Consider the following 16,750-nt stretch of genomic DNA (forward strand, 5'->3'; position numbering starts at 1 on the left):
TCACAATTTTCACAATTTTGTTTTACTTCTACTCGTTATTCTATCTTTTCTAAATCTCAATGGTCTTCCAGTAGCAGACACCAGTCTTTCCTTTGTGACCTGTGTACTCTAGGCTACTCCTCTTTATGCCCTTGGTTGGGTCATTCTGTGTGCCGACTAGAGGACATTTGAAAGGCTCTGTGATGTGTGGAATACATAAAGGTCACAGCTAGAACACAGTGCAGGAAAGGCCACATAACATCACTTCATAGCTTCCATTGATGATGAAAGATCATGGAGTTAGTATGGGGGCCACTTTCATGGCAGAAAAAAGGAGCCGGCTATGCAAAAATAGGCAATCTACAAGCTCATAATACGTATTTTGATCCTCTGCATAGTTGTGTGTGAAGTATAAAAGTACAAAGATTTACAAGACAAGTACAAGACATTACTCTATGTACAGTAGGTTACACTAGTGTTTATCAAAGTAGGTGTGTGCATGAGCCCCAGGGGTCCTTGAGGAGATCCCAGGTGCCCCATAGATTTCATTGATTGACTTATTGAAATCATGAAAAACGACATACTATATACTATAGTAGGCCTTTGAAGTTTTTCATGGTTTTCAACGATAAAATCCGTTTTTTTATTACGAACAGGTTATAAATTGTTATAATTGGTATAATATAGTATACTTTTTTTTAATGAAAAACAAAAAAGAGGAATAAAAAAAAAATCCCTCCCATATACTGCTCAGTGACACTGCATACTATAGAATAAAATAAGATGAGGAAATACTCATGGAAAACAATACAGTCAACCACATCAGTGGCATCCTGCCCACAGTGCCCATTAGGTGTTTCTATGATAGTTGTTTTTATGAAAATCAGGAAAAACGACATAGGCCTACTATATAGTATGTCATGTACTGTAGTATAGTATTTTTTTCTTATCATAAAACCATGGTTTTGGCCTAGGCTGTGTCGTTTTGTTTTGATGACATAGACCTACTTTATTAGTAAAAAGCATGTAAAGAATAAAACGATGAAAACCATGTAAAAAGACATATGGTTTTCTTTTTTTAAAATATTTTATCATTTTTATCATTTATCTTTTTCTTAATTTTATATTTATTTTTTGTTTATTTTTAGTTACGTAACGAAACGCAAATCTAAGCCGCCCACAATTTGTCCCTTTACGCTTTCCGTAGTATACATGCAGGCTCCACCAGGCTCATGTGTTGTTTACTGCTGTCTACAATGAAATGCTCCACAACACATTCTACACTAACTGACACCTTCCTCTCCTAAACCTCCACGCTCTTCAAAAATAGGTACGTTAACCAACTCTAAATGAATAGGTTGTGTGTCTTTCTGGACAGTAAAACAAGCTGATACGTACAGAGCGGCTAACATAACTAGCATGTACATGTTTGACAATATTGTCAGAGAAACGTTTCTGTGATTGATTTGATCCTTAGCCAATCAGAGGTCTTACGGCTTTTCAGAGCAATCCGCCGTCCAATGAACTGTCCACAGAGAAAATGCGAGGTGGTCCTAGCTCATAATGTTATGCCTTTGACTTGGTTTTGTGATCATTCATATTGTCCAGCTTATTAACGTTTTATCTCACAATAAAACCTAGCCTTTACAAATGGCAGTTATGGCACCTGCCTCCCAGGGTATTCGGTCTAAAACCGTACTACTTCTTTACATCCTTGACTTCAAACTAAGCTACCTGCAATCTGTAACAAAACTGTTACAAGGAGATAACATGCTCCCAGTCTGGGAGCATACTATCACCTTGTTGTTCTGGTATGGGAGTCCAAGAACAAGTTAAGGCTCCGTCCAGCATTGGGGACCGATACAATTTGAATACGACTAGTCATAATCTTAAATACAGTATGAAGTATTTATTAACAGTTTGCAGAATTACAGTACATTTCAAGCACAACTCAATACAAAAACTGTTAACTGTGAGTGGACGACCCAATAAAGCACTTGTTTACAAGAGGGTCCACCTTGTTCAATTCATCATAACATTTAGAGACGTACAAATATACACTTCTCTTCTATATAGCCAAAAACAGGAAATCATCATAGAGGGGGTAATAAGGGAAAAACATTTACAATGAGGGGAAAAAGGGGTGGGTGGGGGATTCAGATTTTACAGGGGCCAGTTTCGAATTGCAGCCGTCCGTAGGTGCCATTTGAGAGCGGTTTTGAAAGGGATTTGCATGTCTTAATGACTGTTGGTAGGGCATTCCACATTTTGGTAGCATAGGAGCGAAATTAATTTAGTCCCTTGTTTGTGCCGAATCTGGGTTGCACATGGTTTGTTGAACTCCCTCTGGTGTTGTGGGTGTGGACTTCGTTGAAGTATTTAGGCAGGTACATGGGTATCTTGGTGGTGTATCGAATATTGTGGACCAGACCCATTGTCGGGTGAGGTGGGTTCGGGGAGTGAGGCCAAGTAGTAGCCTGACCAGTTTGTTTTGGGAAGTCTGGAGCCTTGTTTTTTTTGTTTTGTTTTTATGTTTTTTTTTGTGGCTTTCGCCTTTATTTTATATTTTTCATGGAGGGACAGACAGTAGGCGGACAGGAAATGGGGAGAGAGATGGGGGGAAGACATGCAGTAAAGGCCGTCAGGATCGGGAGTCGAACCCACGGCACACTGCCAGACTGGATTACCAGCCAAGGTGCCTGGACCGCTGAGCCACGGCCCAGGCCTGGAGCCTTGTTTTAAGGGCCTTTTGAGGTGCTGTGGTACCAAGAGGTGCATGCATAGTCGAAGAAACCTTATATGAGGGCTCCTGTTAGGGTCTTTAAGGTGTTTTTGTTGACCAGTGAGGAGATCCTGTATAGGAATCTTGTTCTTTGGTTGACTTTTTTGATTACGTTGGTGGCCATTTTATCACCGGAAAGATTAAAGATTTGCCTCCAGGATGGAACCTAGGTAGATAATTTCATTTTTTCGTGTGATAATATTGTCACCCACTCTAACCGAGAAGCCATCTGCCTTGCTGAGATTACTATTTGATCCAAAGAGAATGGATTCAGTTTTTCCCAGGTGTAAAGATAGTTTGTTATCAGCGAGCCAGGTGCAGATTCTACCGAGTTCAGAGCTGAGGGCCTTTTCAACCTGCAGTTTGTTCCTGTCCGAGACCAGCAGTGCTGAATCATCTGCGAACAGGAACAAGTTGCAGTCACAAGCTGGGGTCATGTCGTTTACAGTAAAGGCCCTAGTATGCTTCCTTGTGGAACGCCACAGCTCACTGGGAGGGGAGGGGAGTGTTCTGTTCACCTCCACCATCTGTTCTCTCCCCTCCAGGTAGGATTGCAACCAGCTCACTGATGTGCTATCAACCCCAATTGCTTTTAGCTTGTTAACCAGTATGGAGTGGTTCACGTTGGTAAAAGCCTTTTGGAGGTCCAGCATGACCATGCCACAGTATTTGCCAGCATCCACCTCGTGTTTGATGAGGAGGCATGTGTTAGTGGAGTGGGATGTTCTGTGAGATGTTCGGATTGGAATTCGTTCATTTTTTTTGCGGCAAGATACTTTTCAACCTGTTCATAGACTATTTTTTTCCATCACTTTCGAGATGGAGCTAAGAATAGAAATAGGGTGTTAGTTTAATTTGCTCCCTTTCTTGTGCAGGGGGGTTACTTTGGCCAGTTTAAAATCTTGGGGGACCTGTCCCTGTTTGATATATAGGTTTGTGGGTGATGATTGAAGCTATAGAGATGGCCGAGTCTCTGAGAAATTTGGAGGGAATATTGTCATGGCCAGTGGCCTTGTGGGGTTGAAGGGCACTCAGTTGTTACGATTGACAGAGGGCAGTTTGAGCATGTCAATGATGCCAACAACAGTTGTCTAACAGCGTGTTACTAATATTTTACTAACTCAGTCAGTATGTAACATTTTGTATAATGTAAGTAACCACATGCTGTTAGTTAGTTCTGATGAATTTGTTGTTTCTTTGTTTCTTATTTGAATGCAGAGACTCCACCCCACGCTGTTAGTTGAGCCCTCCACTACCAGACAGAGTAAAGAAAACCACTTCTACCACCTTGTTGGCCAGTGCTATCACACAGAGACCCTTACCTCGAGACTTTCTGGAGAGCGCCTCCTTCAGTGTTTTGTCAACTTTAATCGTAAGACCATGTTTGACGGTTGCGATTGAAAAAGAGACCCTGGTCTCAATTGGATTCCCCTGAAATAAAGGTTTCAATCAATCAATCAATGGGCTCACTTCCTTCCTGGACTACAATTCCCATAATGCTTTGGTGCACTGCTCCTCCTTGTGGCTAGGGGGGTGGGGCTGTCTTACTGAGACAACATGTAGTCCTAGGACAAATAAAGAGGATAGTGCACAAAGGTGCGGCCCACTCTCCTGCGGGAGGTTTGCACATGCTCAGTGTAAACAGGAACTGCGATGATGGAGTGTTCCAGCAGAGGTGCATGAGAGTTGCTGACACTGAACTGAAATAATAAAAAGGATATCACAAAAAGAGAATAGTACAAAGTTGATTTTGTTTTTATTTTAAAAAGTATATCAATTTCATAACTGTGGAAGAAATGTTGTGTATAACAGACTGAAAGATAAAGAACAAGTACATTTACTAAATGTTAATGTTTTTCTATATTTTCCTTTGTGGATTTTCCATGTTCTTTGTATGTGTCAAACCTTTATTTTTGTGAAATGACAAAGAAACATGGATACTGTTCATTGTGCTGTGGATGATATAAAACATTTGAAAAGGGAAGGGTGACTGCTTTAATTCGCAACTGTTCTGGATCTCATTATTTACATGAAAGTTATGAGCTTTCTATCTAGCACCTCTGCTGGAACACTCCATCATCGCAGTTCCTGTTTACACTGAGCATGTGCAAACCTCCCACAGGAGAGTGGGCCGCACCTCCGTGCACTATCCTCTTTATTTGTCCTAGATGTAGTCCAGGAAGTAAGTGAGCCCAGTGTTCATGACATCATGGAGCCCATGGACACTTTGAAATACTAAAATATCTAAAAACACATTACCCACATAAAAAACCCAGGAAAGTGTTTCTTGTCTCCAAAACATCATTCAAATAAGATCTGGTTGCAAAAGGGGTGAAGTGGCCCTTTAATGAAAAATGCGAGTCGATTTAAGCCAGTTGAGTTCTATGTAAGGAAAAGGCGCCTATAGATGACTGTATCTCTCTTTGATTAACTTGTGATCCAAGTCTTTGCTAACACTTGTCATTGCTGTCCTGTGTTTTGTTTGTAGAGAAGACATGGCAGATCAAGCTCCGTCGGTGGCCACGGAGGCGGTCCTTAAACAGAGCGAGGACCTACCCGAGGACATGCCCAAGATCCGGGGCTATGACTTCAACCAGGGGGTGGACCACCGCGCTCTGCTCAGGTCCTTCCTCACTACAGGCTTCCAGGCCAGTAACATGGGCCTGGCCATCGAACAGATCAACAAAATGGTGAGAGGAACGTGCAAGTGTCAGATCAAGGATGGGAGATCTGTATTTGAGCTGCTGATGTCTAAAACACATCTGTTAAGGTGTCCACTGTGTATGGCCTGTATACATTTCCCCCATTCTTCCTCTTCCTTTATAGATCCCAGCTGTCAGATATATGTATTTTTTTGTATTTGGCTTTCCCTTAAAATGAATGTAATCCAAAAGTCAGTGAGAGAATGTGATGTGATAGTCGGGTCAATGCATCGAGAGAAATCGCCCCCTGAGGCTGTTTACAATTTCCAGTTGATTTCGGCACTAAGATACCGGTAATGACATTCATTCTGACTTAGTGTATATTTTACATGTGATGTGAATGTGAGTCACGTTTCATATGCCAATGTATAATCTTTGCCATGCAACACATACAGATAGAGAAACGTCTGGAGCCGGTGGAAACGGGAGAAGGAAGTGAGTGGAAAGACTCCAACCCGTCCCTGCGCCATACAGGCTGTACCATCTTCCTTGGTTACACCTCCAACCTCATCAGCTCTGGAGTCAGGGAAAGCATTCGCTACCTAGCGGAGCACAACATGGTACAACCCACACATCAGTCAACACGTTTCATATATTTTTGCCTATAATATTCACATTGGGAAATTAATAACGGATATGGCAGATAGGCCCATTACATTTTGTAAGCAATGTCTGCAACAACACAAACGGCAACGCAATTGGCGTTCCTCTTGTCCTTGTACTTAAAGATGTGTAGTCTAAAATGTGTAACGTGGGGTTGCTAGTAATAGTATATGACATACTGATTGATTGATGGATTATTTTATTTCACAGTATGTAGAATGGGTACATTTCAACATTTTCAAAAAAAAAAGTCTACAAATGCTGAATGAGAAATGACCAGTGAACGTGTGAAAAACGTGTAAACAAATGTTGACAGGCTTTGAAAATAGTCTGACAGAACTAATTTGTGGCTACAGGCCATCTACTGTTTGACACAGGCATGTCTAAAGGCACACATTCCTCCATGGTGTCTAATTATAAATACACAGCTCCATTGTCATATTGGATTTGTTTCCCTTGTGTTGATTTGCAGTTCATAACAACCTCAGATGGGGTTTGGAAGCCTATCAACATTTTGGTATGCATGCAGATAGCTTGTGTAGAGTTAATAATGGGCTCATAAGACAGGCATAATGACATACTGTGAGTTAGTTATGTTATGTTTAATTATTAAATATGACATGGACATCACAATCACAGATGCATTGTATAAAGCACGAGTGCTAGTTTTCAACTGGAGGCTTTTCTAAAAAATATATGTTGGTGACATTGACTGCACACTCGTCATTCTGTTGGCATGGTTTTCTGATCTCTGTAGGTGGATGTGATTGTGAGCACAGCTGGAGGCATAGAGGAGGATTTGATCAAGTGTCTGGCTGACACTTACCTTGGAGACTTTAGCCTGCCTGGCAAGGACCTGCGCCAGAGAGGCATCAACAGGTTGGCTACCCATTATTGGCATTATAGTCAATATAGTGGTGAGCCACTTCTCCATTATGGAAAGAAATATCAATATGCTGAAAAAGAAATGAATAAAAACAAATGCACGCGCACACACATGCACACAGTCTAGGGGCGGCGGTGGCTCAGGGGTAGAGTGGCTGGATGTTAACCGCAAGGTTGCCAGTTCGAACCCGGGCTCCCCCAGAGTTAGTGTCGAAGTGTCCTTGAGCAAGACACTGAACCCCTAATTGCTCCTGATGTGCTGGTTGGTGCCTTGCATGGTTTCCGCTGCCATCGGTGTGTGAATGGGTGAATGTAATGCACAATCTATGTAAAGCGCCTTGGATAAAGGCACTATATAAATGCACCATTTACCATTTACAGTCTAGAGACGGACATTTCAAACATTGGCATTTGGTCAATTTCTTTCCAATCGTATCGGCCATATTCCTTGTTACTGTTAACAACCACACCACTTTTTCACTTCTACCATCTCTCTGGTTTCTCGCTGTGTCCACAGGATAGGTAATCTTCTGGTCCCCAATACCAATTACTGTAAGTTTGAGGACTGGCTCATGCCAATTTTGGACCAGATGGTACTAGAACAGAAAACTGAGGTGTGTGTAAGTTTCTCTACTTGAATTTCGTTTGTCTTTGCCATTATGATGTGTTAAGTCTCTCTCTCTCTCTCTCTCTCGCCCAGGGTACCCATTGGACCCCGTCCAAGATGATCCACCGGTTGGGCAAGGAGATAAACAACCCTGCCTCTGTCTACTACTGGGCCTACAAGGTGAGCCCTGGCATATGTTTGGCTGGGGAAACCATAGTCGAGCGACACATTGTGAGCTTATAGATCGGCTATTTTCGGCATGCAACATGCAGTATGAATGATGTAGGGCTGCAACTAACGATTATTTTCATAATCGATTTTCATAAAAGATTATGGAATTTATTTAGCACCGTATAAATTAGATTGTAGGTTCTTATAGACATGTTCTAACTAACAAAAAAGACATTAAAGATGAATAATTCATTCAAAAATACATACTCAGTTGCTGATTAGGCTGATTTTAGACAAAATCTAAATAAATGAAAGCCACACATGGCACCTTTACTCTTATTACATAGTTGATTAAAGAATAGCTACATATTTGTCAGTCTTTAAAGGTAACAGTATGACAATAATTTAAAAAAAAAAACTACAGCAATTAGTTGCCGATTACGATTACTAAATTAGTTAGCAACTAATTGAATAATCGATTAATCACCTTAATTAAGTAACATCCATGAATTATGCTTTAATCCTCCTTGTAACAGTGAGAGTAGGGAGTGTACAGTCTATACACATTACACACCAGATTGAGGCGCAAGGTTTCACCTTGCATTCCTTTTATGAAAAAATACACCTTTTTGTCCTGGGTAGAAATGAATTCATCTGTACCAGTAATTGAGTTGTAAGGAAGTAAGGAAAAAATACTTAATGCTGAAGCCTAATACATTTTGATAAACCCATTAAAACTGGGAAAGTATCTGTGTAATTTTAGATTTTTGTGTTGGCTATATAAAAAAAGAAATTAAGATACTGTATATAAGCTCAAACCTCACACTTTGTGCATTTAAAAAAAAATGGTAATGTCAGAACTACTGATTTAGAAGGCATTTGTAAAATCGCGCTGAGGTCTTAATGGGTTATGTCACTCATCCAGTGAGTGTATACTAATATTGTTGTGTGCACTGAAGGCTGTCAGTGTTTTTTGGTGGTGTTAACCTGTGTGACATGGCCTCTCTTTCAGAATGACATCCCGGTGTTCAGCCCTGCCCTGACAGATGGCTCTCTGGGGGACATGATCTACTTCCACTCCTACAGAAACCCTGGCTTGGTGTTGGACATAGTGGAAGGTAAAATACACCTCACCATTGCCAAGTGCCAACCACAGTTGTCTCTGATTGGTTAGTGTTTAGGGCTGACCCTCATACAGTAGTTCACTGGTTGTCTTAACACTTTTTATGCCCAGGAATTAGGGATGTCCCGATGACGTTTTTTCTTTCTTTTTTTATCGATTCCGATCATTTGATTTTGAGACATACCGATACCGATCTTTCCCGATCCGATCATGGAATCATAGCAAATTAATGATGTATTGGTTAATTAGAGTGAATACAGCTTATATAACTGGTCAAGTTAAAACTCTTAAATAGTATCTCTCTCATTCAGAGAAAGTACTACAGACACCTATGCCATCATAGCGGGGGTTTCATTTCCTTTGTTTTCATCATAGGTGTCTTTCACGCCTCTGAGTGTGACTAGTCTTTGTTTGATGATCTCTGACTGGGACCAGAAGGAAAACAACTAGCATAAACACACGTTTTTTTTACAAAATATCATTGTTTATACATCTTTCTTTGAGATTTACATTAGACAATTAAAAATCCGAGCTTTTCTCCCCGATTCCGATCTTTTGAAAATCATGTGATCAGAGCCGGGAGGTATAATGTTCCATTACTACCTCGCGCTACCTCGTCTGATCTCTCTTTAGAAGCGTTAATATTGCAAAAATTAGGACAGAACATCAGCGTTCTGATCAAAACCATGGAGAGCTCCGTAGATTCAGATATAATAGCAAGATTTTTGTCAGCCCATAAACAAGGAGGTGAACGGCTGCACTCGTGTGCAAAACATGTCCGGCATCAAAAGTAATCAACAAACTATTATGAAAACTGGTCAAACATTGGCCAAATTGTCAAATAATATGAGAAGGAGACAAATAATGTGAAAATACAATGCAAAGCAAGGGGTTGTGAGCTTGTAAATCTGCAAGTTGAATGCCTCCTACATTCCAAGTGCTTATCAGGGTGGGGGGTCCCCAGTTCAAATATGATATTTGAAATGGTTGAGAACCACTGCAGTAGTTGATTAGTCTATTATTTGTTTGATTTGTCTTGTATGCCTTTCGCATGAGAACATACTTTCACGGCTGTGTGTGTCAAGTGATGTATAATGTATAAAACAGTGATTGAGGGCTGTGGTTTCACTGGTTTGTGAAATTTGCTGGTGCAGAAGCATACGCGGTTGGTTTGTTCGTGACCATACTGGTGTCGATACACACAATATTATAAATACAAGATATTACCATTGTTATTGATTACACATAATTCCATGGTTAATAAGGCAAGCATGTTGTAAAGGAATATTTTTGACAAGACCTTTCAAATAAATCAGAGCTTTAAAATGCATTAAAACATAATGATAACATAACTTGGACAAAACCACACAATAATATTCCCTGTGTTGGTGTTACCTTTCTCAGGCTAGATTCAAGTTTCTGCCGGTCTCTGTGTTCATATCTTACTAAAAGGAATGGAATCCAGTGTCGTCCTTGAAAATTAAACAAACCACGATATGCTTTGGAAAATGATCGGTCGTAATGTCAACTTGTCAAGTATACTGTGAGTCATAGTCAATGGACTAAACATGCCAGACCACTGGTATGAGACTTTAACCCCTTAAACCCTATATTGTACTCGCGGGGTCACCCAGGGCTCTGCGCTTGGCCCACTTGTTTCTTCCCTCTACACCAAATCTCCTCGGTAGACATAGCCGATCTACAAGCTCACAACATGCGTCAGCACCAGAATAGCAACGCTAAGTTTCCAGTGGTTTTAAGTACTGTGTATCTTTTTTCTACTCATCTTAGTCATCTGATATTTAATATGATATGCTATTATGTTGATGCGTCTCTCAATGAGAACCGTGATGATTGATGAATTGACATTTTTGTCTTTATAAGGTCCGTTTTGTTGGCTGATGTTGTGGAGAAACATTTGCTAACATCGGCTAACTACTAAAACAGAAGTTTAATCAACGCAATTTTGGATTGTCGATTAACCAGTTTTATGCTTTTGTCCATGTTGTGTCGTGTTTCAGATATCCGTAAATTAAACAGCACAGCTGTGTTTGCCAAACGGACAGGGATGATCATCCTGGGAGGAGGGCTGGTCAAACACCACATATCCAATGCCAATCTGATGGTAACCAGCTCCGATATGTTCCATTTCAGTTTAGTTTTAATTGGTTTTACGACTGCCCAAGTAGTGAGTAGTTACTTTTAGGATTCTTATTTAGTTTCAGTCTTGGCTTTAGAGTCTTGATGTATACAATAGAAGCTGATAAAGGCGGAATTAAATAATGCCTGACATCAGATATCGGGATATGATAGTAAAAAAAACTAAAACAAAGATGATTTACATGCAATTCTTAGTTGGTTTTATTTAGTTTTGCATTGTTTATTTTATTGTATTTTTTGTAAAATCCCCAAAAAATAAATAAAAATGCAACTTCCTTTTTAAATTTTCTTTTTAAATATTTTTTATCCCACAATTTTGGAACCCATTTTTTCACCCAGTGTCAATTATCTAATCCTGGGCTCTACACTTCCTCTGCCAACCTGGGGGGCAGCAGACTACCTCATGCTTCCTTCTATGCATAAGGAGTCCAAGCTGCTTCTTTTCACCTGACGGGGGAGTTTCCCCAGCTGGACGTAGCGAGTGGAAGGAACACATTATTCCGACCAGTTCCATTCCCCTCCATCAGGCGCCCAGGCTGGCCAGGGGGAGGTAGTTTTAGAGACCAGGATTACTGCATGTTTTTTGTGAGGGTACGTACCCTAGGGGACACGGGGAGAACATGCAAACTCCACACAGAAAAGCCCTTTCGCCAACCCTGCCTCGGGTATGGGCACTGATGACGCGGAGGAGGGAACACGCCCACATCGTCCCCATACATGGGGAAAGCCCTATTGTGCCCAGGTCTCGTGACATCACTATGACATCATCAGGGATTATAGTAAATAGTATAATAATGGATATTGTCAGAACCTGTTCTGACAATGTGTTGATCCTTCCCCATCCATCCTTCCTCTTCGAAGTCTCCCTTTTAACTGATACCTGTCCATTGAAACTCTAGACGGGCCTGCCCCAAAGTTATTTGTGCAGCCGCGCCCGGCAGCCGGCGAAAACTAAAGTAAGTCCCGGCCCTACCAAACCCTGTACACTCAAGACACTTCTCCCGCTGCCACCCTTAGATCTCCATATACGGAGCTGACCTGTTCCGACATTCCATATGTTGATCTGACCTCATCAAACCCTGTTTGATGAGGTCACGCTCCATATATGGCCAGTGCACGAAGGGCGAGGTCGATTTGGTTGATTTAACTATAATTACCCTACTCCTCACACTCCATCTGTGTCTCCTTCCAGAGAAATGGAGCCGACTATTCAGTGTTTGTGAACACAGGTCAGGAATTTGATGGCTCGGACTCTGGGGCCAGACCTGATGAGGCCGTGTCCTGGGGCAAAATCAGAATGGATGCTAAGCCTGTTAAGGTACGTTTACTAACAGTAGTGTCAGCCATGGCCAGTGGTAATACCCATATGGTATTTTACGTCATTGTGAGGAAAGCTTTTTATTTGTAGAAAATAGCCGATCGACAAGCTCACAACACAACTCAACACCCCCAGCTGACATTTAAAAACTGAAAAGTCAATAAAACAACAGTTTAATGAAACTAACGACGGAAACTAGGAATTTTAACCGAAAACCCTGACTTTTGACGGGTTGCGTTGTGAGCTTGTCGATCTGCTATTTTAAGCGAATGTTGGGCTTAATTAAGCTTATGTTCCATTCGTTGCAAGCGTCAGACATACATAATGTCGCTGTCGGGCAGAAACAAAACCAAAACCGCTACTTTTCAGGAAATATCAAAAATAACCTATGTTTGCTGTCGGGCAGAAAACCTCTTATCTCCATAACTAACTTGTAACTTTTTAAAGATTCAAATTTAATAAATGAACACCCTACTTGATCACAATACAGCGTCACACACAGGCACACAGAAGTAGCAGATCCACAAGCTTGAAACACGGCGCAAATCAACATATTTTGAGCTGGTAGATCTGCTACTTACTATTTTAGAAATTGAATCCTGAAAAGTAACAGTTTTGGACATAATGAGGTTTCCACCTGACAGACGGCTATGTTCCAGTGTAGTTATTATTTAGTCACAAGCTCTTGTTAATACTTGTCTTTGGTTAAAGATTCAAAGAACACAGACACACCACTTTCAAGCTCACATCTCCCTATTTTGTGCATGTCATGATACGCAGAAACGTCGTAATGTTTAAAAAACTGCAGAAATGGCATCCTGTAACTTATATTGTTCCTTACGCTCTCTACCCAGGTATATGCAGATGCTACTATAGTCTTCCCCCTCCTTGTGGCTGAGACATTCGCCCTCCATGCTGACAAGTTTACGGCTAACAAGAAAACGGATTAAAGGGAACCCTTATTTTAGCAACAACAATGAACTTTTCCCCCCACCCACCCCTTTTTGTGTTATTTAAAGATGTCATTATCCCAACTCTTGCGATGTAAATATTAGCACTGTAATGCTAAACAAGAATGCCTTATGCAATGGAAGATGCTGGTATGTTATGTGACATTTACCTAATTTCAAAGCCACCATGTATGTACTGTAACTTGTTTCAACTTCTGTTCTGATGATTGAAATATAGCCACGGAATACATAACTTTATATCTCTAAAGTTGTTCTATAAACTACAAGTGTTGCTACAGGTTTGATCTAAGGGTATTGAACTAGCCTGATAGCATGCTGTGTAGCATGTACCAAAGACAGTACAGAATGTTATTGATTTGTGGTATAGGCGAGTGTGTATCATACAGTATGTGGCACTGTATATGCTGGTGGGAATGCGTGTGAGAGATGCTTGGATTACAAAACTGCAATCTTTAATTTATTTCCAGTTTGAATCCAAATTTACTGTTGACAGAAATCCCTGATGACTTCACAGCAGCTAATCAAGATCCAAGACTGCTATATTTGTCATTTGTTTTCCATCGGCAAGCAGCTTTGGAAAAAAGACTAAATGATGTTTCTCCTAGTTACCAGCATATTGCTGATAACTAAGAACGGGGATGCGATCGCATTATTCACATTGTTCACTTTTTTACCCTCCACTACATTGTTTTTTTTTATTTTTCACCAAATTCTCCGATCTACAAGCTCACAACGTGTCATGTTGTGAGCTTGTAGATCTCCTGTTTAGACTTTTTAGTATTTATTTTATTTTTATTTTTAGAATCGTTATTCAGACAAAAGTTTGAAATAGTTGTGTTATTTATTTCAGTCAGTCGGTCACATCATCACCCAGCCCTATATTACAATATCATGCACTGCAGTGGTTCTCAAAGGGGTCCAGGTGACCCCCAGTGGGTCTGCAGCTAAATTATTAATTAATGCACTGAAAATGGACCCTTACAGGTCTGTAACAGATGAAACCAAATGGACCCTTACAGTTCTGTAACAGATGGATCCAAATGGACCTTTACAGGTCTGTAACAGATGGATCCAAATGGACCTTTACAAGTCTGTACCAAATGGACCCTTACAGTTCTGTAACAGATGGATCCAAATGGACCTTTACAGGTCTGTACCAAATGGACCCTTACAGTTCTGTAACAGATGGATCCAAATGGACCTTTACAGGTCTAACAGATGGAACCTTACAGTTCTGTAACAGATGGAACCAAATGGACCCTTACAGGTCTGTAACAGATGGAACCAAATGGACCCTTACAGGTCTGTAACGGATGGAACCAAATGGACCCTTACAGGTCTGTAACAGATGGAACCAAATGGACCCTTACAGGTCTGTAACAGATGGAACCAAATGGACCCTTACAGGTCTGTAACTCAGAGAGTGTGTGTGTGTTTGAGAACCACTGTACTGCGTACAGTACATGATTTATTCACAGTTGCAAATCTTCATGCAAAACAGTTCATGTGATACCAATGTACCAATCAATCGAGAATCAATAAAGATGGTTATATTTGTCACTCACTCAAACAGTGAATTGTTGGCGCGTGTGTCTTTTCAAAGCAGAGGAAAAACAACGTAAGATAACTATCAATATTGTAAAAAAAAAAAAAAGTGTATTTTTTATTTTATTTATTAAGACACTTTATGCAAGAATTGCCTTCCTTTTGCATGGTTTGCATGTTTTTATTCAGAACTAGTTTGAGAGAGTGGACATGTGTAGTGACCACTGTTGTCCTACAGATGGAGCTATTGTTATGCTGGAACCATAGGCTGGAGCATCATTCATGACCTGAAAGGAACCACAGCCATCCAGATAGAAACGCCTGGTCTGTGGATGAAAGTGATCATTATGAATGTTCTTTTTGCGTTGGTTAGGTAGACCTGAGCCCTGCCAGGAAAATGCACATCACACTAATGGCACTGCAAGAACCCGCTTTCCATAATGGTCTTGTAAGCCTCATTTACTGTGGTATTTCCTTTATTTTGGCGGTTACCTGTAGTTTAGATACGTTTTCTTTAAAATATATATATATTTCAAATTGATGTGTTCCAAGTTTTAACATTATTATTCTAAAGATGTTTTTATTGATCTGTTCAAATGATCACTAGCTTAATTGCAACGCCATGTGCTAGTATCTGTAGATCGGCTGATTTGTTGAAACATTTTTTAATTAGTAAATCGGGCATAAGACGCTAATTCAGTTGTTTGCCTTTTGATCTTATTTACAGCGAAAAGGCAAGACTGCTTTTTGTGAAAATGAAATCTAGCAGTGGCACCGTGAAGAAAAGAATCCTGACTCTGGGAATTTAACTGTAATCATCTTGCCTTTCCAAAACTCTCACATACACTGTAGGTGTGGTGACTGGTGATGAACTTGTGTGTGTGCGTGTGCGTGTGCGTGTGTGTGCGCGTGTGTGTGTGTGTGTGTGTGCGCGTGTGTGTGTGCGTGCGTGCGTGTGTGTGTGTGCGCGTGTGTGTGTGTGCGCGCACATGAGTAATTGTGTGGAATGTTCCTCCACGGCCAAAAGCCATTTCAGGTGACGAGCCCACCAATCACCTCACATGTTGTTTGGGAAGTCCCGCCCCTGGAGCTGGTTTCCCCCACGGGCCGCGGGGCCAGTGAGGACATCAGAAGACATGCTGCACGTGAGGACTGCTCCGCTGCCAAGACCCGCAGTAAGCTCCCACCCACCAGACCCAAGAGTGCATATCATTCATGTGGGGAGGAATTCTCACATACATTCCCCCTTTTCCCAAAATAGCAGATCTACAAGCTCGGCAAATACGTCACCGAGCTTGTAGATCGTCTATTTTTGGTGTGCAGTGAACGATAAGTCAGGCTTTAAAGCCGCAATCCGTTACTTTTGACGTCCCGCCCTGGATTTGAACCCGCTTCTCCTCCACATGAAAGAGCAGATTTCTACTACGCTAGGGTTCATGTGGTTTTAAAATACGTTCCGGATTGCTACTTTAAGATTCCACCCACCAAACACACAAGAGAGCATCATGTAGGGAGGAATTCATAAATTCCCGTTTCCACCGCCAGTGGAATCAGGCGGACCAATCTAGTGCACACTGTAACAGCGATAATGACATTTCCCATAGCAATAGAGCACTGTCCTGTTGTGGGAGCGGATATTTCCCGAGGCTAATCATAGTTCCCATATATCCCTCACTTCCAGAACACGTCATATCCACAATCCAATTATATTTGCAACCGCAGGAATGGAAATGTGGGTATTCTACTGACTGTGTTGTGTACGTTGAAACCTTGGTGATGTGGGGAACTTTTATTATTTGTTGATGTTTTTTACATATTTCTTTTTTGGTGTGTATGTGGGAATGATGGCCTTTTCTTTTCTGGACGCTCAGTTGGAGAATTGGAATAGAACTTTCCAATATGGT

General features: G+C 41.0%; 1 protein-coding gene across 2 annotated transcripts; it reads left to right on the forward strand.

Moving 5' to 3' along the window:
- Positions 1 to 1,171: 1,171 nt before the first annotated feature.
- Positions 1,172 to 14,460, forward strand: dhps (deoxyhypusine synthase). 2 transcript variants are annotated; one of them, XM_079520066.1, is made up of 11 exons: positions 1,209 to 1,309; positions 3,980 to 4,133; positions 5,250 to 5,451; positions 5,859 to 6,023; positions 6,824 to 6,945; positions 7,469 to 7,565; positions 7,652 to 7,738; positions 8,742 to 8,847; positions 10,874 to 10,977; positions 12,205 to 12,330; positions 13,185 to 14,460. In XM_079520066.1, exons 3-11 carry the CDS (start codon positions 5,257 to 5,259, stop codon positions 13,278 to 13,280), a joined length of 1,098 nt encoding a protein of 365 aa, XP_079376192.1. In that variant the 5' UTR covers positions 1,209 to 1,309; positions 3,980 to 4,133; positions 5,250 to 5,256; the 3' UTR covers positions 13,281 to 14,460. The 2 variants fall into 2 exon arrangements, with proteins under 2 accessions (XP_079376191.1, XP_079376192.1); XM_079520065.1 differs by lacking the exon at positions 3,980 to 4,133 and having other exon boundaries at positions 1,172 to 1,309.
- Positions 14,461 to 16,750: the final 2,290 nt, after the last annotated feature.

This window comes from Electrona antarctica, assembly GCF_951216825.1.
Source record: "Electrona antarctica genome assembly, chromosome: 14".
Taxonomy (NCBI): Eukaryota; Metazoa; Chordata; class Actinopteri; order Myctophiformes; family Myctophidae; genus Electrona; species Electrona antarctica.